This window comes from Macaca mulatta, chromosome 14 (assembly GCF_049350105.2).
Source record: "Macaca mulatta isolate MMU2019108-1 chromosome 14, T2T-MMU8v2.0, whole genome shotgun sequence".
Taxonomy (NCBI): domain Eukaryota; kingdom Metazoa; phylum Chordata; class Mammalia; order Primates; family Cercopithecidae; genus Macaca; species Macaca mulatta.
This window is the reverse complement of record NC_133419.1, coordinates 56,772,085-56,792,977: the sequence shown is the minus strand read 5'-3', so window position 1 is coordinate 56,792,977 and position 20,893 is coordinate 56,772,085. Positions and strand designations below refer to the sequence as shown.

At 48.3% G+C, this 20,893-nt stretch overlaps 2 protein-coding genes and 1 long non-coding RNA gene across 52 annotated transcripts in view; 1 reads left to right on the top strand and 2 right to left on the bottom strand.

The window, feature by feature from the left end:
* Window positions 1-20,893, top strand: part of AKIP1 (A-kinase interacting protein 1) — a 338,621-nt gene that overhangs the window by 156,356 nt on the left and 161,372 nt on the right. The window lies entirely within an intron of this gene.
* The window catches only part of DENND2B (DENN domain containing 2B), a 177,727-nt gene that overhangs the window by 35,938 nt on the left and 120,896 nt on the right, over window positions 1-20,893 (bottom strand). For 41 of the 50 annotated variants that reach the window (XR_013404043.1, XR_013404046.1, XR_013404044.1 and 38 more), the window contains 2 exons: window positions 20,780-20,884; window positions 514-1,773 (listed from right to left, as the gene is read on the bottom strand). Coding sequence is in view for 45 of the 50 variants with exons in the window: in XM_077963473.1 (XP_077819599.1) it covers window positions 514-1,773; window positions 20,780-20,884 (1,365 nt within the window). In the remaining 5 variants the exon portion in view is untranslated. The remainder of the gene's footprint in view (window positions 1-513; window positions 1,774-20,779; window positions 20,885-20,893) is intronic. The other 9 variants (XM_077963500.1, XM_077963503.1, XM_077963505.1 and 6 more) reach the window with 1 other exon arrangement.
* Window positions 10,892-14,371, bottom strand: LOC144334319 (uncharacterized). The gene is made up of 2 exons (XR_013404048.1): window positions 14,171-14,371; window positions 10,892-12,470 (listed from the first exon to the last, which is right to left on the bottom strand). It is a non-coding gene; the product is annotated as an uncharacterized LOC144334319 (long non-coding RNA).

Below are 20,893 nucleotides of genomic sequence, written 5' to 3'. Positions count from 1 at the left end.
ATATGGCCCGGAGGCCCACAGGAGAGAGGGAATTGTGTTAAATTTGCCGATACTACCATGTGAATGACAAAATGCAGTATTCAGATAATGCTTCATTCAAAGAAAATAATTTCTAATGCTGGTACTTCAGGTGGTAGGGAGGCTAAGATCCTACTAGTCTGCAAAGGACTGCCTGCTTTACCTACTCCCAGCAGAGGACTGAGGAAGCTCCGACAGGGGCGGGACACAGCCCAGCTCTACCCCAAAGGCCAAATCCAGCCAATACCTTCAGTGACCAGCACTCAGGTCCCAAGAATCCTGTAAGCATTCCCACTCATGTCAAGTATCTTGTAAGAGCAGAACAATCTCATTTTTCACTACCACAACTACCACCTAACAATTATTCAGTACTTCAGGGCTTACGAAGCACTACTGATTGTGACCCACCCTACAATCTGTGCTTGCACTGTCCATTTAAAATTTAAAAGCAAGCCACGGTATTCAGCTACAACACATCGGAGGCGCATGCATTACCTGCTCTGGGACTTGCGGTGACCACGAATGTCCTTCTTGGGTCTCCGGGTGACAGGCGGGGCTGGGGTGGAGGGCAAGGGGGGTGGAGCAGCAGGTGTGGGTGAAGGAGGTAGACCATTGCTGGGCTTACTCTTGGGGTTCTTGTCAGCCTCGTATTCAAAGGTGCGCTTGGGTTTGGGGACAGGGTTCACAGCGGGATCAGGGGAACTCTTCGATGGCAGCCGCTGGGAGCTAGGGCTATTTCCAGGGATCCCGGGTTTAGTGGAACCACTGCCTTCCCTCTCTGGGGGTGGGCCCGCCTCCCCGCCAACTCCAGCCACTCCGACTGCCCGGCTGCCAGCGCTCACACTCGCGCCCCCTGCCGGCTCCTCCAAGACGCCCAAGGTTACAGTCTTCCTTTTCCCCCGGTCCACGCTGTAGCAGCTGCTGGGGAGCTGGGGGAGCCCCCGGCCTGGCTGCTCCTTCAGGGCCTGTTCAATTTTTTGGATCCGGCTCAGCACTGCTGAGCTCTCCTTCCTGCTGCCATGCCCCCTGAGGAAGGCGCTGGGCTCACTCCGGCCCAGCCGTTTCTCCAGCCGGTAGAAAGAGTCCCGGACAGGGAGTGCCTCTCCCTCCTCCTCAGTCTCTGGGTAGGAGCACTCGGAGAAGGTCCTGCTCATCCTCCGGAGGCCCTTGAAATCAAAGGTCTTTTCTGAGCTGCAGGGGGACGGCACCACGCTGGGACAGCCCAGGCTAGGGCAGTCCTCACTGGCCGCCCACTCGCCCCCAGAGCCCTCCCGCTTCTCTCCACACATGCTCATCCTGGGCGACGCCTCTCGGCGACCTTCCCATGCTGAGATCTTCTCCCGGATGCCCAGGCTGTGGGCGCGGGTACCGGTACGGGTCAGCAAGACGCCCCGGGGGCCAGCCGCTGGCCCCGGGAATGGTGTGCTCTGGGCAAGGGGGAGGCAGGCAGCTACCCCTGCTACATCCTGGGCTGCGCCTTGGACATTCTCCTTCTGGGCTTCTCTCTTGCACGCCGAAGGGCTTCTGTCCAAATAACCGAAGCTGGCGGTCTTGAGGGGACAGGTGGGTGGGGAAGTATCTGGGGAGGGATCTTGAGGATTCTGGGGTGAAGGAGCTGGGGGGTGCCGGTCCTTGAGGAGCACCCGGGAGCTGGAGTGGCTGGGGTACCTGCAGGCTGAGGTTTCACTATCACTGAGTGGGTAGATGGGACTCCTTGGTGGGGAAAGAACTGGAGGTGGAGAGACTGACTGAGACCTGGGGGCAAAACAAAACAAAGGAAAAGAAAAAATGGCAGTGAGTGGCTGACCAACCAGGGGCATCCTGTTTCACTCCTACAGAACTCAGCATCTTTTTCCTGGAGGACTCTCAAAGAGTATTCTATTCAAGTAATGTAACTTGAAGGTTGTCTTCAAGGAGAGCAATAGCTCCTTAATCACAGCAGGCCAAACTCAACAGGCCTCTCTGCCCAAACCATCCCCAAGCACCCTGAGTAATGTCTGAAACACCTGTTCTGTGCCAAGCGAGAGTATCCCAAGAGTCTACATCTGCCAACAGGAGGACAGAAAGCCCAGTGGTGTGCTGCGACATGCTTAACAACCAGTTCTCAGAAGGTGTGGTGGCTCATACCTGTAATCCCAGCACTTAGGGAGGCAGAGGCAAGAAGATCACTTGAGCTCAGCAGTTCAAGACCAGCCTGGGCAACATAGTGAGACTCTGTGTATGGCAAAAAGAGGGGAAAAGGGACCAAAAAACCCAAAACCAAACAAGTTTGAACAACCGGCTGTCTGGGGGCAACAGCAGATTGGTAGCACTTGCCAATGTTGGTAGTATAAATATTCCAACTCTGGCTGAGTTACCAATGTGACGTCATTGGCTGTGGAGTTGAGAAGAGATGCCACTGATCAGCTCTTGTGAACTGGTGCAAGATGGTTCTCCAACACCACTCCCTTAACAAGCCTCTGTCTGGGACTTCTGCTACTAGACATACGTCTCGCTCCTTCATGTTGGGTTCTGACAAGAATTAGAATCCCTGAGGGCCTCAGAAAGGTCAGAAGGGCCCCTCAGGAAAGAGTCTTTTCCACTCTGTCAACGAGGAAGCCAATGGGGTGGGGAGACCAACTCCTTAAGCAGCTCCACCCTCCAGCAGTGGCATCACATCCAATAAGCATCCACCATGTCCCAGCTCCAAATCTACATGCAGATCTTGGCAAATACCAGGAACAGTTCTGAATAAATGTTTTTACATATGTTAACTCATTTAATCTTCCTGAAAATTCTATGAGGTTATTATGTTTATTGTCTTCATTTTACAAATAAAAAAACAGTAAGGCACAGAAAAATTTAATATCTCATCCGAGGTCACTCAGCTGGTAAGTGAAACCAGGACATGAACTTCCACTACACTGGGCTGCCTCTCTGAAGAAGCAGCAGTGCCTCTGCCACTTTCTGAACTGCCAGGGCCCTGAGGCAGCTCTACAGAAATCCCCACAGCACTTGGCACACCCCTGCCACAGCACTTGTAAGTATCAAGGGACTTCTTGGTCTTCCCTACTAGACCATGGTTTCTTCCAGGCCCAGGGACAAACAGTGTTTGGAAGGTGCTCGGTGAACGATGAACAGCAAAAGGAAGGGAAAGGTGAGCTTATTGAAGAGAACCATGAGCATACTTCCTCTTGGGCACACTTTGCTACTTGTCTACTAGTGTAACCACTGTCAACTTTCAGAATTCTTTACAAACAGTTTCAGTTCAAAAACAGCAGGATTTGCCAACACTGCACAGTACAAGGCCTACCTGACCCTAAGGCCGTGGCCCTCAGCTCTGGGCTGCCTAGCCTCTCAGGCTCCGGAATGCCATGCCATCCACAGGAAGGCAGCCAGCTGCCCCTGAGCCAGGCTGCTGTCACTGCTTGCTCACACACAGAAAACTGGAGCTTGGGTGAGTCAGGGATTGGCTGACAATTCCCTGCTGGGTCACAGGCCTCTGGCTGCCCCCTATCAACAGGAAACCTCAACATGCTTAAGTTGTTTTTCAAAGGGCAAGTCAAACAAGAGCCATCCCATGTGTATATGGGCACAGATGAGAGAAATGCAGTGCCCAGCCAAGCCGATGACCAAAGAGGCTCTGCTCAGTGAGGAAGTGTGAACAGAGTAAGCCCCGGCACTCCCTGGGGTAGGGAGCGGCAGGGCAAGGCGCCAGGCTTGAGGCGGGGGGAGATCCCAACTTCCTCACAACTGATGGAGGCCTCATGTCTCTCTTATTTTATAGAACCATAAATACAAAAAGGCCATCAGTCTAGCCCCTAAGTGAATGAGTGCTTGTGCTACACAAAGGACTCTGTTTTAGTTCTCAACTGAAGATGCATTTGACAGAGGACAATTTCATTTGTTTCTTCATTCAACAAATACTTAGTGAGCACCTACTCTGTGCTAGGCCTGTTCTAGGAGCTAGATATAAGAATAAACAAAGCAGACATAAATTCATGTCCTCATGAAGCTTATATTCTACTGGGAGATGGCAGGCACCTAATGAGACTCACAATCTCTTGGGAAGCCTTTTTAAACTATACCTGCCTCACCTGCTCAGGCACTTTGATATGTGGTTCCCTAGGGCTGTGTCTTCCCAGCTGCCCAGGAGAGAATTCACCAGTCCATGGAACCACTGTTACTTATGGTAGTGTGGGGCATGGCTCCTTGGGATAGGAAAATGATTCAGGGCCTCTGGTCCATCTGATCCCAGCATGCTTTCAGAAAGAATGATTCTATAACTTCCCTTAGTGGTTCCAGCACAAATAAATCTACACAGGTTAAGAACTTTCTCTCAATGCCTACCCCACTTGAACTGAGGTTTCATTTCTCTCCTCTCATGCAGCATAAAGTAGAGAGTAAACTGTCCCTTTCCTCTGCAGGTCCTGTCTTTGGTGTCACTGCTGACCTGGGGCCCATAGCTTCACGTGCTACCCTTGCCCCGGCCTCCCAACAGGCCAGGCCCAGTGCACTGCACCACAGAGGAGCTGCCCGTGCTGACTTGGAGCCCAGGAGCCCCGGGTTCATCACAGAGAAGGCACCAGTCACTCACTCCAAGGTCTGGTAAACAATAAAGATAAGGCCCTGCCCTCCTGGGTGTGACATTCTCACTTGAGGGTAGAATTCTCTGTTATCTGTCCGCATGTTCCTGATTCTACCTCTTATTAGCAATGGACTCACACTCTGAACATCCAGTTTCATTTCTTCAAAACCGTTCCACATTTTACATCACAGGGTTGTCATATTGAGCCAATGAGACCACGGATGTGAAATGCTCATTATCATTAGTACTGGTTTTTTTTTTTTTTTTTTTTAATCAGGTTATGGCTAGCCAGTCGGTCTCAACAGAGGGTAAGAACATCACAGCCTTGGTGTTCAAGATTCAGTGTAGCCACTTATAAGCTTCATGACTTTGAGCAAGTAATCTTCTCTCCCTAAGCCTCAGTTTCCTTAACTATAAAAAATGGGTGTTGGAAGATCACGTATCTTGGCTGGGTGCAGTGGCTCACGCCTGTAATCCTGGCATTTTGGGAGGCTGAGACAGGTGAATCACCTGAGGTCAGGAATTCAAGACTAGCCTGGCCAACATGGCGAAACCCCGTCTCTACTAAAAATAATAAAAATTAGCTGAGTGTGGTGGCAAGCACTTGTAATCCCAGTGACTCGGGAGGCTAAGGCAGGAGCATTGCTTGAACCCAGGAGGCGGAGGTTGCAGTGAGCCGAGATCATGCCATTGCACTCCAGCCTGGGCAACAAGAGTGAAACTCTGTCTCAAAAAAAAAAAAAAAAATCACATATCTCAGAGAATCCCTGTGAGAAATAGAGATAGTACCTGTCAAGCGTTGAGCTTGGGGCCTAACACAGTGTTCCAACTTAGCTTGATAATTACTAATATTCATATGGGGCTGACTCTTCAGAGTAATCACCTGGGAAACTTGGTCAGTTTGCCACTGTCCATGGATCCTGAACATTGTCGGGGCGGGGGGAGGTGGGCGGGGAGTAAATCAAATATGGCCATGAATTCTTGGCAGCTCAAGCTATGGAAAGGTGAAGTCTATTTCTCTGCCCCTCGAATCTGGGTTGATCTTGGTGATGTGCTTTGAGTATAATACAATGTGGTGGTGGAAACTAAAAGTTGTCCAAATTCTAAACTTGAGGCATCAAGAGGCCTTGTAGTTTCTCCCTTTACCCACCTGGAATGCTGCCCTGCCACCATCACATAAGGAAGCCAGTCTAGTCTTTTAGAGGACAAGAGGTCCCATGGAATGTAACCAAGGCACCTCTGTCAATAGCCAGCCTACAACTGTCTGACTCATGAGTGAGGCCACCTTGGACCCAGACCCAGCCGGACACAGCTACATGAGTGCGCCCAGGGGAAACCAGCAGAGGAACCACCGGAAAACCCACAGAAATGTGAGAAACAATCAACTGTGTTAAGCCACTAAGTTTTGGGGTGATTTGCTCCACGGCAGTAGTAAAAAGATGCAGGTGGGAAAGGCCACGCCTGCGTGTCATTGGCCCATCCCATCCCAGTGCAGAGCCACTGCCCTGGCCTTCCTCCCCCACTTCCCCACAGGCCAGCTTAGCTTCCATGGTGTCTGGATTGGATCTCTCTCTCACTACTACAGGCTCTGATGCTCTTATGGGGGCATTCCCTGGAAGTGGAGCTAGTTCAGCCACCCTAAGAATCAGCTTCCATCAGTCTTGGCTCCCAGGCTGAAGGAGGGTCAGGAGAGTCTGTCACCTAGAGAGGGAACACTAGGGAGGGCTTCAGGAGGGACACAATGGGGCCACGTGTCAGGATGTCTGGATCCTCGTAACAAAGAGTTACACAGCAGGTGGCATCCCCTGGCATGGATGGGGGAGAGTGCTCATTCCTGGGCTTCAGTTCCACTCTGTCTAGTTGTTTCCTAGTTCCTCAAACTGAGACTGGGAGGGAAAGTAAGATCATTCTCCCCTGTTGCACAAGAGGAGACCACGGCCATGAGAAGAGCAGGGCCTGGATCCAGGCTGCCTTCAGATGCCACCACGGGAGCCAAGCCACTGAGAGTCTCTAGCTTCACTTCTTCCTGGTTCCTAGGCCAGCTCCTTGCTAGCCTTCTCTGCATCTGAACAAAGGAAGCCACCTATCACCCAGACAACAGTGTGCAACCCCAGCAGGCCGGAGATACATTTTGGCTCTCTATCCATTCAACCAGATACATTGAGCGCCAAGTCTATTCCAGGCACTGTTTTAGGCTAAGGTGGGAGGACTGCTTGAGCCTGGGAGGTCAAGGCTGCAGCGAGCCACAATCGCACCACTGCACTCCAGCCTGGGCAACAGAGAGAGACCCTGTCTCAAAGGAGGAAAAAAAAAAAGGATCAGCAGAGACTAAAAACAGACAAAGTCTCTTTTTCTATAGGTTACATTCTGGTGGAGGCACATGAAGTTGCCTTATTTGTTTAGAGTGAGTAGACAACAAATCAACTCTTTGAGATGGTTTGGGGGCCAATAAAGAATAAAGAAGGGGAAAGGGATCAGAGATGAGCAGTGGGGATGAGTTGCTGTTTTACATAGGGAGGTCAGGGAAGCCCCTCTTGCCAGGGGACACATGAACACAACCCGAAGGAAGTGAGTAATATGTCTATCCAGGGGAGGAATGTTCCAGACAGAAAGTGCAGTAGGGCAAAGATAACCACATGCTTATTGTATTCCAGGGGCAACAAGGAGGCCTGTGTGGCCAGAGTGTAGGGAAACAACGAAGTGTGGACTGGAGATGAGCCTGAGAGACACCAGAAGCCACACCATGGAAGGCCCCATGGGCCACTGATAAGACTTGGGCTTACACTCTCAAAGAGAAGGAAGCTCTTGAAGGGGTGTGAGCAGGACAGTGACAAGATCTGACTTTATATCAGAGGATGACAGGCAGGGGTACAGGGTGGCAACAAGGAGACTATTTAGAAGGCCACTGCAGCAATCCAGACAAGCCATTATTATGATGACTTGGATCAGAAGGGTAGTGGTAGAGACGGAGCTACTTTGAGGGCTAGGCCAATGCAATTTGCTGATGGGTTAGATGAGCAGTGAGAGACACAAAAGGGAAGTCTAGGACAGCATCAGGATATTTGGCCTGAGCACTGGTAGAATAGAGTCTGGGTTATAATTTTCAATATAAGAGTCATTAGTGGCATATAGAAATATTTAAAACCATGTGGCCAAATGAGATCCTCTAGAGCATAAGCGTAGCTAGAGAAGTCCAAGTGCTGGTATGTTCCAGTGTTTTGGGGTCTGGACAAGGAAGAAGAACTAGCCAAGGAGACCGACTGAGAACAGCATTTAGTGAGAAAAGAAGAAAATCATGAAGAGTGATGTCCTGAGACGCTCAAGAAACAGGGAGTGATCAACTGAGTCAAACCTGCCAACAACTGAGTAAGAGAAGGGCTGAGAAATTATTTGAAACATGGAGGTCACTGTGACCTGACGAAGAGAGGTTTTGGTAGAGAGGTAGGAAGGGACGTATGACTGGAAAAATTTAAGAAAAAGGGAGGAGAAGCAGTGGAGACAGAGTTCAGACAACTCTTTTAGAGTTTTCCTAAAAAAGGAACAAAGAAATGGGATGGTAGTTGGAGAAGAATATGGCGTAATAGAAGCTTCTCCTCTCCTCTCCTCTCCTCCCCTCCCCTCCCCTCCCCTCCCCTCCCCTCTCCTCCTCCTTCCTTCCTTCCTTCCTTCCTTCCTTCCTTCCTTCCTTCCTTCCTTCCTTCCCTCCTTCCTCTCTCTCCCTTCTCTCTCCCTCTCTCTCTCTTACAGGGTCTTGCTCTGTGGCTCAGGCTGGAGTACATAGCTCACTATAACCCCAAAATCCTGAACTCAAGACATCTTCCCACTTTAGCCTCACAAATAGCTGGGATTACAGTCTCATGCCACCACGTCCAGCTAATTTTTTTTTTTCCACAGATGGGGGTCTCACTGTGTTGCCCAGATAGGTCTTGAAATCCTGGCCTCCAGTGATCCTCCTGCCTTGGCCTCCCAAAGTGCTGGGACTGTGCAGGCGTGAACCACCATGCCAACTTTGCAACCGTAATTGGAATGATCCAGTAGAGAGGGAAAAGTTGTCAATGCAGACACAGAGGGCACAAATGCAGAAATAACATCCTTGAGCAGGCAATGAAGAGATGGGGACGCAATGCCCATCTAAAAGGGCTGGCCTTACACTAGCACCCTCTTTCCCATGTGCCTGCACTGGACGTCTGCTCTCACGGTCTCATCCCCATGTTGCTTTATGCTTCCACCTCCCCTGGCTTTTACTGCTGCATATTTTCTCCAACTCATTCCAAAGAGGGGAGAAAAGGTCAGAGTTTGTTCCCCTCCTGCTTCAAGCATCTGGATCCAGCCCTCTCCCCAAACCCATTGATCTACTTGATGACTACGTCCTATCAATTCTACTTCCTAACATCTCCCAGGTGTGTCCCCCTCCTCCCCATCCCTACTGCTACTGCTACTTCTTTGGTCTCTTTCTGCCTTCAGTCTTAAATCAGTTCTGGTTCATCCTCTCATCTTCTGACATCTTTCCAAAATGAAAAGCTGATCATGCTTGAAACTCCTCATATCTACAGAATAAAATGCAAATTCACTGGCATTGCTGACAAGGCCCCCCATGAGCTGGTCCCTGCCTATTTTCCCCTTCATCACCCCACATTGTTTTCCCTCCATATCAATCCTGTATCCCACCCTTAGGCACATCAAACTCTTAGCTTTTTCACACCCTACCCCCTTTCAGGTAGAGATGGCCTATGCAGAGGCCTCCACTGGGAAAACATCTACGATGGCATGTATAACACTGCATTGCACCAGACTGTTTCCTCTCCCTTACTAGACTATGAGTGAGCTCACCTGAAGGTGGTAACAGTATCTTGTTAATCTTGATATCCCCTGCAAAGTGCCTAGAACTTAAAAGGAATTATTATTTGTGTTGAGTGACTAAATGAATGAAAATGTAAATAGTTAAAAACCTAGGCCTCCTGTATGCCTGCTCAGGACATGACATTGTATCTGCAGACATCCCCGCCTCTCTCTTTGTGGTGTATGGGCTAAAGAACAACAGAGAAAGGCACACAAAGCACTCGGTGCAGTCCAGTATTGCCGCCAGTCCCCGAAGTCCTCTCCCACTAGGCGTGAAAGCTACACACTGGCTGGGTCCTGGTCCCATCACTTTCTGGGTGTGCTCATGGGCAAGCTCTCTAAGTCTGAGTATCCTCACATACTAGCTGTGTGGCTAAGATGATGCAAATCTCTAACGGTGTTTGAACACTATAAATCATTCCATAAAGGTAAAATAAATAATGTTTAAAAGTAAATACAAAGCAGCCATCAGACACCCAAGACCGCTGTTCTCTCTTATCATCTCTCTGTTATTCTACAATCCCAGAGTATGCCCCTGGGAGGCAGGCACTGTGGAACTGGGCACTTGTGCCATGGCCTTGTCAGCAGGCAGCCAGTTCTGCCGCTCAACACAGGCATGGATGCCAACACTGCAGCATGCGACATGCCGGAACCAACATTTTAAGGAGACATGGAGTAAAATGAACAGATAAAAGAAAGCAGGGGAGAATGCAAAGAATATTTAAAAGAAACAGAGAACCATAAATGCGCGCGCGCACACACACACACACACAAATATGTAAGACACATAATTAGGATGGAAAGAATATGAGCTACAGTATGGAAAGAGAAATAAATTTAAAGAAAAAGTACTGTGGGCCAGGCATGGTGGCTCATGCTTCTAATTCCAGCACTTCACTTGAGCCCAGGAGTTGGAGACCAGCCTAGCCAATATGGTAAAACTCCATTTCTACAAAAAAAAAAAAAAATTTTTTTTTAAATTAGCTGGGTGTGATGACATGCCCCCGTGGTCCCAGCTACTCAAGAGGCTGAGGCAGGAGGATCCTTGAGCCCAGGAGGTCAAGGCGAAGTGAGTCATGGTTGCACCACTGCACTCTAGCCTGGGCAACAAAGTGAGATCCTGTCTCAAAAATTAAAAAAGAAACAAGAAAAGAAAAAGAATCATGTTATGTGTGCACATGCACATAGACAGAAAGTGAGAGTTAAAGTGCATAATATTCCCTCTGGTACTGTCTCATAGGAACACGCCCCAATCCCTGGGCTAGCGATACAGGCCCCTCTTCGGTAACACAAGAAGTATTTGTGCTAAGGAATGTCCCATGTATTGTCAGGTGCCCCGAGGAACTTTTTTGGAGGGAAGGCTGTCTTTAGTTCTTGATGAACTTGGCATGCTCCAAGTTGCTCTGCTTTTTCTGGTCATAGGGCTACTACATGTGTTAGTAACAAGAAGGGACCAAGCTGGAGCTAGTTGGGAAAAAGTCCTAGTAGTCCTGGAAACAGCCTGAGAGGTACCAGGATGTGTTATGAGTGCCATGAAGTGAGCCTGTCTGCAGGTGAAGGTTATACAGGGCTCAGTGTCCAAAATGCTTCCATCCCTACTAAGCAATGTCTTGCCTGCTTCAAATGAAACTGCCTGGAAGGTGGCCAGTCATTCAGCATTCTTGGGCTTCTCAACTAAGGACCCTGTTGGCTTAGCGGTATCACCATCCTCCTGCCACCCAGTGACTGCCCCAATTCTGGGGATGGCATTCTCACTGCGCTACCCCAAAGCCATACTCTGAGCGTGGAGGAGGAGAAAAAGGAGGAAGGGTACCTGAGTCAGCAAGTCCAAGAGTTTGTTCCCCAGCCTAGAGCAGAAGCTTGCCCAGTAACAAGACATAGACATCCCACTCCAGAAAAGTCCTGAGAAAAAGTCAAAGGACAGGGTGATACTCACAACTTGGCTTTCTTGCTCCCAAAAAAAAGCATCTCAAACAGTTGCGAGTCCCCAACAGGGTCCAGGACAGCCTCATCCCCCAACTGGGGCTATATCTAGGCCACCGTCTATAGAGATTCTCCAGGTCCCTACGGCTTGTCAGGGTAAGTGAGAGGTAGTGAGAGTCACAGCATAAATTGAGTTGCCTTTTCACCTCCAGAAAGCACATCTAAGAATCTACGGAAGCCGCGCCTGTCTGCCCCCAAGCTGATTTCTAAGAAAGCACCAAGTGGACTGCTGAGTTCTTCTCTGGAAGGGAATGACGAACCCTCTAAGTAGCAGCAGCAAGTGAAGACAGAGAGAATACTGACATTGCAGAAGCCCTCTCTGAGGTTACCGATCCCTGACAGGAACATCCCCAGTGCCTCAGTCCAGTAAAGACTGGGCTACTGTATAAAGCAGAGCCAGGCATTAGACAAAGCCAAGAGGGAGGCAAATCCAATTCCAGGAAACCATGCAAATGGCACTTGTGATGGTTTTAAAACGTGGTCCCCAAATTCTCTGACATGCCTCCTGTCAAAATAACCCCTCCTCTTAAACCTGGGCTCTGTGACTGCTTGATTGATAGCATACAATACAAGTGATGTGGTGCTACTTTTCAGGCCCAGGCCTAAAAAATCAGCAGCTCCTAATTCCCGTCTCTCATGCTAGGAGCAAGCCCAGGCCATGTGGAAAGGGTACACATAGGTGTTCTGGCTGCCAGCCCCAGGTAAAGTCCCAGCAACAGCCAGCATCCCCCTGATGTGGGGTTAAGACATTGCCAGGTGATACCAGCCCCTAGCCATTGAGCCGCCCTTAGCCTTGAAGTCTTTTATTTATTTATTTATTTTTAGAGACAGTGTCCCACTCTGTTGCCAGACTACAGTGCAGTGGCAAGATCTCAGCTCTCTGAAGCCTCGAATTTTTGGGCTCAAGAGAGCCTCCCGCCTCAGCCTCATGAGTAGCTGGGACCACAGCTGCATTCCAGCACACTGGGCTAATTTTACTATTATTACTAGTTTTTATAGAGACAGGGTCTTGTTATGTTGCCCAGCCTGGTCTTGAACTCCTGGGCTCAAGTGATCCTTACACCTCAGCCTCCCAAAGTGCTGGGATTACAAACATGAGCCACTGTGCCCAGCCAGCCTTTAAGTCTCTTTAAGCCAAGGCAGACATCATGGAGCAGGGGCAAGCCACCCCTGCAGTGCTGTCTGAATTCCTAATCCACGGAGTCTGGGAGCATAAGAACATGGTTGTTTTATGCCATTAAATTTTTTTTTGAGAGGGGTGGTTGGCAGTAGATGTCTGGAATACATTTTGGTACCTGCAAGAGAGATGCTACTGAAACAAAATCTTAAAACAGTGACTTTTGGGCTGTCGGTAGGGGCTTAATGGAAAGTAAGGAAATGTTATTAGAAGTTAGAGGAAAGGGAACCCTTATAGTGTTGAAAAGTCTGTCACCTGTGGTAACATAGATAACAGAAAATATAGCTAATAAATCTGATGAACTAGCTAAGGAGATTTGCAGGCAAAGTGCTGAAGGTGCCATCTGACTTGCTCCAGCTGCCTAGAGTAAAAAAGAGAAAACAGGTAAGCTAAGAAGGAGCTGTTTCGTTGTTAAAATTTAAAGGAATTACAAATGAGAAAGGGCTTGCTGGATCAAAAAATAAAACTGTTTTTCACTGACAATCTCTCTGGACAGGAAAAAAATTCTCAAATTAAGAAACGGCTTCCAGGCCGGGCGCGGTGGCTCACGCCTGTAATCCCAGCACTTTGGGAGGCCGAGGCAGGTGGATCACGAGGTCGGGAGATCGAGACCATCCTGGCTAACGTGGTGAAACCCCGTCTCTACTAAAAATACAAAAACTTAGCCGGGCGAGGTGGCGGGCGCCTGTAGTCCCAGCTACTCGGAGGCTGAGGCAGGAGAATGGCGTAAACCCGGGAGGCGGAGCTTGCAGTGAGCTGAGATCCGGCCACTGCACTCCAGCCCGGGCTACAGAGCGAGACTCCGCCTCAAAAAAAAAAAAAAAAAAAGAAATGGCTTCCGGATTGTGGTGGCTGGGCACAGTGGCTCACGCCTGTAATCCCAGCACTTTGGGAGGCCGAGGTGGGGGGATCACCTGAGGTCAGGAGTTTGAGACCTCCCAAAACCAACATGACCAATATGGAGAAAACCCCTCTCTACTAAAAACACAAAATTAGCCGGGCATGGTGGTGCATGGCTGTAATCCCAACTACTTGGGAGGCGGAGGCAGGAGAATCGCTGGAATCTGGGAGGTAGAGGTTGCAGTCAGCCGAGATCACGCCATTGCACTCCAGCCTGGGTGACAGAGTGAGGTTCTGTCTCAAAAAAACAAACAAACAAAAAAAATTACTTAAAGTATTGCCTCATAGAACAGACAGACACACAAAAGGCCTCCTAAGTATCTTTTGATTGGGTCCTACAAATCCTCTCTGAAGACAATAAGGCTCCTAAGAATCTTAAAAACCTTTGTCCCATAGCAATCTCACAAAAAATCCAAATCGAAGTAGAGAGGGGCTTATCTGTTCTTTTTTTGTTTGTTTGTTTTTGAAACAAGGTCTGGCTCCCAGGCTGGTGTGCAGTGGCTCCATCATGGCTCACTGCAACCCTGACATCCCAGGCTCAAGCGATCCTCCTACCTCAGCCTCCAGAGTAGCTGGAACTACAGGTGTGCATTACCATGCCTGATTAATTATTTTTTTGTAAAGATGGGGTCTCACTATGTCACCCAGGCTGGTCTCAAACTCCTGGGTGCAAGCAATCCTCCCACCTCGGCCTCCCAAAGTGTTGGCATTACAGGTATGAACTACTGCGCCTGGCCAAGGGGCTTATCTTGAAGTGATTTGTATGTGTGCTCTTTGCTATTATAACGGATTATAAAACGATTCGTAAGAAACCCATGAAGTTTTTTTTTGTTTTGTTTTGTTTTGTTTTTGAGATGGAGTTTCGTTCTTGTTGCCAAGGCTGGAGTGCAATGGCATGATCTCAGCTTACCGCAACCTCCGCCCATGGGTTCGAGCGATTCTCCTGCCTCAGCCTCCTGAGTAGCTGGGATTACAGGCACACGCCACCACGCCTGGCTAATTTTTATATTTTTAGTAGAGACGGCGTTTCTCCATGTTGGTCAGGCTGGTCTTGAACTCCTGACCTCAGGTGATCAGCCCCCTCCTTGGCCTCCCAAAGTGTTAGGATTACAGGCATCAGCCACTGCGCCCAGCCAACCCATGAAGTTTTTAAAGGAAGTGTATCAGCTTGGAGTAAAATGGGCAGAGACAGTACAAAATGAAGAAAAGACTTTGGGCCCTTAACATATTATGGGCATGAAGCAGATGGAGAAACTACTCACCTGCAATAATGAGCTACTTTTATGGAAAAGAAGAGTCAGAGGGCAGAATCAAAAGCTCAGAGCGTGCAGCTAGAGACAGGGTAAATGAACCAACACCTAGTCAAGGAATTAGCAACAGCTGTGCCACTGAATATAAGAAATACATCAAACCAGTGACTGCTGGGTGCCTCTTGTTTTCCCCTTTTTGAAAAGCATATTCAGTGGTGACCCTAGGCCTGTCCCACCAGCATCTTTTGGGTAGCAGATATACATTCTCTTTAAGTTACAGGTCTTCACAGCAAGAGAAACAGTACTTAAGGAGCGGTACACAAGGAATGATCCTGCACCCCAAAAATCTCATCTACATCTGGACATGATTTTTTTTTTTTTTTTAAAGACAGGGTCTCAGTCTATTCCCACGCTGAAGTGCAGTACAATCTTGGCTCACTGCTACCTCCATCTCCTAGGCTCAAGAATCCTCCCACCTTAGTCTCTAGAGGAGCTGGGACTACAGGCATGCACCACCACACCCAGCCAACGTTTTTTATTTTTGGTGGAGAGGGGGTTTCACTATGTTGCTGCCCAGGCTGGTCTTGAATTCCCAGGCTCAAGTGATCCTCCCACCCCAACCTCCTGAATAGCTGGGACTATAGGTGTGTACCACCACATCCAGCTAATTTTTGTATTTTTTGTAGAGACAGGGTTTTTCCATGTTGCCCAGGCTGGTCTCAAACTCCTGGGCTCAAGCGATCTGCCTGCCTCAGCCTCCCCAAGTGCTGGGATTATAGGCGTGAGCCATTGCACCCAGCCCTATCTGGACCTGATTTTGGTGACAAGATTCCATTGTAACAGACTTCAAGCTGATGCCATGAATAAGATGAGATCTGAGATTTTAGGGGAGAGATTGAGTGTATTTTGCATCTGGGAAAGACGTGAATTGCTGTGATCAGAAGGCAGCCTGTATTTTTCAAAAATAAGTACCACAACCTATTCCATTCTACATATCTTCTTATGAAGAGATATTGATATTCCTCTCATCAGGTGGTAGAAATTATCTTCCGTTCTCTTGAATTTAGGCAGCCCTTTGTTACTGTCTTAATCAATATAGTACAATAGAAGATAAACTATCTGACTTTTGAGGCTAGGTCATTAAAATGCCATGCATTTTTGCCTTGTTCTCTTGGGATTCTCACTCTTGGAACCCAGATATCATGCTATGAAGGCATGTTGCCAAGCATGGAGGTGACATGCAGGTGTTCCCCAGCTTTAGTCCCAGCTGACCACCAGCATCAACTGTCACACATGTAAGCCTTCAGATGATTTCAGCCCCTAGCCATTGAGTCACCCACAACTTTCAAGCTACCCTAACTGATGCTGCAAAGAACAGACACAAGCTTTCCTTGCTGAGCCCTACCCAAATTGCAATTGGTAGACAAAATAAATATTATTTTAAGCCACTAAGTTTGGGGTCATTTGTTATGTAGCAATAAATAACCAGACCTGTACTGACAGCATCATGGTTGGATTCTAGGAAGCATCTTGAGTAACAGGGGCAGAGGTCACAGGTCCTCCTGAGGGGGGCCTGCCATGGCCAGGACAGGCCCTGCAGCAGTGTCTTTACCCACAGCTACTCAGGAGATTTTTCTTCTCTTTAAGCTCTTGGTTTCTCCCTGATGTAAGACACAGGGTCCAAACTTGTGCCTACACTGGCCATGGAACCTCAAGACATCTCTGGATTTCACCATATCACAAACTGAAGCCACTCTCTTTACAAAAACCTGCAAATATGAGTTGAAATTATGGCTCCACTGCCAATTAGCTGTGTGGGCTTACAGGTTCCTCATTTGTAATGTAAGTTAATGAGCCAGATATATCTCAAGATCCCTTCCAACTCTAACATCCCAACAGAGAATGTATCGGGCCTCCAAAGAGTTCCAACTGAGTAGGGGAAATAAGACCCACACAAATATCCACTTTATGAGATACTATACGATAAGTGCCATTTGGCTGTTTTGAACCAAAGATTCTGAGTGTATGCAGAGGAGAGAGGGATTTGTCTTAGTTGAGTGGTCTAGAAAAACACTGGGAGAGAGGTGACTAGTTGCATCCAGACTGGCAGAAATGTAAGGTTTGCACTAGAGAACAGTGAACTACTGGGCAGAAGGAAAGACCAGGGTCAGATCATGAAAATCCCTGGAAACCAGGCTAAGTTTGACTTTATCATGGACAGCAGTACTTTGGGGGCAGGAAGATCCCAGGAATGCTCATAGGAAGGGAATGTGGTGGGATAAAAAAATAACGGAAGGATCAAGAGAGGCAGGCTTGAGTTCCTCTTCCTACTAGTTTTGTATCCCTAAAGAGTACCTCCTCTTTTCTGTGCCTCAGTTTCTCAATCTGTAAATCAAATGGGTTAGACTGAAGAAGCTCTGAAGCCCCCTCTGCCTTTCTAAGATCTACAGATTACATGAAAACAGAGTCCAAAGCTAAGATGACCCATTAGGAAGGTACTATAAGGATTCAAGTAGCACAACAGCCTATGCTCTAAGAGGCTGCTCTCCCATCTAGTTGACTAATCGACAAATAGCTAATGGCTTCTATGTGCCAGGCATTGTTCCAGGCTCTAGGAACACAGAAAGACATCAAAGTCCTTGCCCTCGAGAATTCTATATTCTTACAGACACTCAGATTTTCAGCACCCACCACAAGCGAAGTTCTCAAACTCAAGGCTGATAAAGTCTGTTATTTCCAAGTTGCACTGACCCAGGTGCTGGAGTTTCATAGTGAAGAAGCTGTGGAGGAAATCAGCAGGTCTTCAGAGAAGAGCCCCTGCTGCCTGCCAGGTCTTACTGCACAAGTGAAATCTCCTGAGAGCAGTAAGTGACACAGTTCACCCTATCTACACAGCTGAATTAGCTCTAAACATAATACTTCCTTTTTTGCAAGTTACCAACCTGCTTCCAGTCCCGCCTCAGGTCATCAATACCAACACAGTAAAGGCTGACCTCTAGAATTCAGAAGAGGTTTGAGAATCCCACTCCTGACCCCCAGAGTGGGAGGCAGTCATATCTCGTGAGCTGAAGTGGGAACAGCCTGCGGGGAGAGTGTATCTGGCAGGTAAGGATGAACAGTATGTTCATTCGGCCTCATCAACAAAAGCAAAGACAAGGAAACCTGCTCCAGGAGACCAAGACACAGCAAAGAACAAAACTGAGGCGGTCACATGAAAGGCTTAGATTTTCTCCTACACATTCCTGCCAAATCAAGACTAAGCTGCAAAGGAAAAGGAATACATTAGCAACACACCTGTGAAAACCTAGGGACTGGAATCCAGGGTCTTAAACCCAGACTGGCTTGGTGGCAGCACCAGGTGAAGTCTTATGCAAATTAAGGGTACAGTCCTTCAAATACACACCGTGACAGTTACACAGGGCCCCATCTGCCCACCCCGACCAGTTTTCCTTGCCCAGACCTCCCTCTTCCCCCAAAGCTGGACACAAATACCTCTTAGAACCACTGGGTTCCTCTGCCTTCATGTGGATGATGTGGAGGTCCCCAAAGTAGCCAGAGTGTCAAAGGCCCAGCTTTCCAAGGCCCCGACACCCCTCCCCTCCCCAGCTAAAGCTCTGGTCACACCGAGGAGGCTCCTCCTTGGACTCATGTGCTGGCAATTATAAAAGGGCCCCAGGTCACCACCAAACACCTATTGAAAGGTCAAACTAAGAAATTCAGGTGCCAAGATCATCAATCCAAGTTGTAAGTACCTTGGAGAAAGAGAATGGATCATCCCTCTTTGCCCTCCAGTGCCCAGCACAGAGCCTGGCACCCAGGAGAACCCTCTGAGTTCACTGACAATGCCTTCCTAAATGAACCGGTGATTTACTGCCTTACTTAGCCCAAAGAACACACCCAGATGTGGCCAGGGGTGAAGGCAGCCAAAGAAACCACCAGATCACAATGTCTAAATAATACCTACACCCCAGGGGTAGTCTCTGAGAGAAGGGTGCTGCTAGCCACAGAGGCCTGCAACTTCACACCAAAAGCCAGACTCCCAGGAAAGAAGGGAGGGAGGGAAGAAGAGAAGCAGAAATGTGGTAGGAAGGAAGCGAAGACTTAGAAGGGAGACAGGAAAGGTGCTTTTTTTAGGCACATCTGAGGCTCAGATATTTACAAACACCATCTAGCATGTTATGATGGCAAGCATGCTGAGAAGCTAAAGGAAGAGCAATTTCTGAAAACACTTAGAAGTAGGCAGGCATTTACTCCAAATAGAAACTGGAGCATCTGTCAGCAGTCTTGAGCTGGCTTTGAAACTTGATGTAAATACTGCCCCTCCCACCCCTCTACCCCATTCCTGCATGGTGGAAATTAGAAGGAAAAAAAAGAATATTTAAAGGAGTTGAGGGTTGCTGGGAATGGTAATCTCCATGTCAGGTCCTAAATATATAATTGCTTTAAAATTATGAATAAAATGACACAATCACATATATTTGTTTCACTCCTACAGTAGTGTGATACTCTAAAAAATTGGAACCTTAGTTCCCAGCCCCATCTGCCAGCTCAATCATGGTAAGAATGCCACCAGGCCGACAAGAGCCCAGCAACGTGGTTCCCAGGAGCAGGCAACGGGACACAAGACTCTGAGACCTCGACCTGTTTCTGCGTTGGACACCGACATGTTCTGGAGGAGGTCAGTTTCTCCACCTGCTTTGCCCAAGAAGCTGTTCCTTGCCATTCCCAGCCTCACTCAGTACAGGGAAGCTGGTATGCCACCAAGCCCAGTCTAAATGAGAGGGATTGCCCGGGCAGGCGGTGTTCCTATCAGTCTTGCTGCTGCAAAACGAATAATCAGTTTGCTTGGCTAAGTCCCAGGGTCTTATGTACTTAACAAGTCAGAGTCCATCAAACCCTGTTTGGCATAGTCCATCCAGAATGTTTCTATTGGGACAAAGTCCTGTATGTATGGTGTGAGGAACCCCTGCCTCCGTCACGACAGTCACTCCCCAGGGGCTACATCCCGTGCACTATTCTACCAACTATATCTGGACTCCAGCTCTGAATGAACCAAACGTTTACCACCACCTCTGACCAGACCCTACTGGACCCAGCCTAGCAATGCACAGCCAGATATTCAGGAATGAACTAGCCCTGACCAAACCAAAGCTGAGCACCCTTCTCAGAGTTATCCATCCTAGAGGCAGAGGCCACAAAAGCCAAATCTGTCCACCTGACATTCAGCAGAAAGGGCTACGAAAGGTACACGGCTTTAATAAAAGAGACTAAAGGTTCTTTTAAGATATCAGTGTCCAGCCTTGGCCAAGACCAGAGAAGCCCTGGTGAGAGTATTGTGCATCTATCTGTGTATCTGTGAGTTCCAGAAGCTTTGATCTCATCCTCAAAAGGCGGTTAAAATTTATTGAGTAGCTTTATGTCAGCCATAATGCTAAGCATTGACATATATTATCTCATTTAGTCCTCACAGCAACTCTCTAAGATAACTACTATTATTATTTTATAGACGAAATAATGAAGATTTTAGAGGGCCCAGGGAAACATTCTGAGAGCTATTTGGTTAAGTGATTAGAACTTGGATTTGAACCAAATCCATGATTCCAAAATCCACGGTTTCTCTAAACTCTTATAAAAAGCCTAGGCTACTGCTTGGAATTTGTGCTAATATGCATAACTGCCTCTCTACCCTTAGTCCAATGTGGTCAGCCTCCCTCACTACAGTGCAGCTTAGCTCAGGCACAGGCCCCCAGCTCTCCCCACCATGGGAAAAGGTTACAGCCAGAAGAACATCAGCTGCTTCTTGCTGGCCCCATCCTTGGAATGCTAGGCACAAAGCAGAGCTTGTTTTAAGAGTTATTGTTTGCTATGTTACATGGAAACTTATAGAACTGGAAAATATCTTCTGCCTAATGGTCAGCATGAACTGGCCTAGACCAGTCACCTGGATGACTGTCAGTCAAGATGATGACTACTTACATTTTGGAGGGATCCCACCCAGGACCTAGGTCCCTTGCTGCCATGCCCCACAAGTGCTTCCTTACCCACCTGCTCAGAGTCCCCTGAGGGGCCTTAGTGCTCCCGGCTCCGTGGGTGATGCTGGAATTCTTGTTGGCAGTCATGGTCATTTCGGCTCTCTGCAAACCCAGAGCCCTGCAAAGA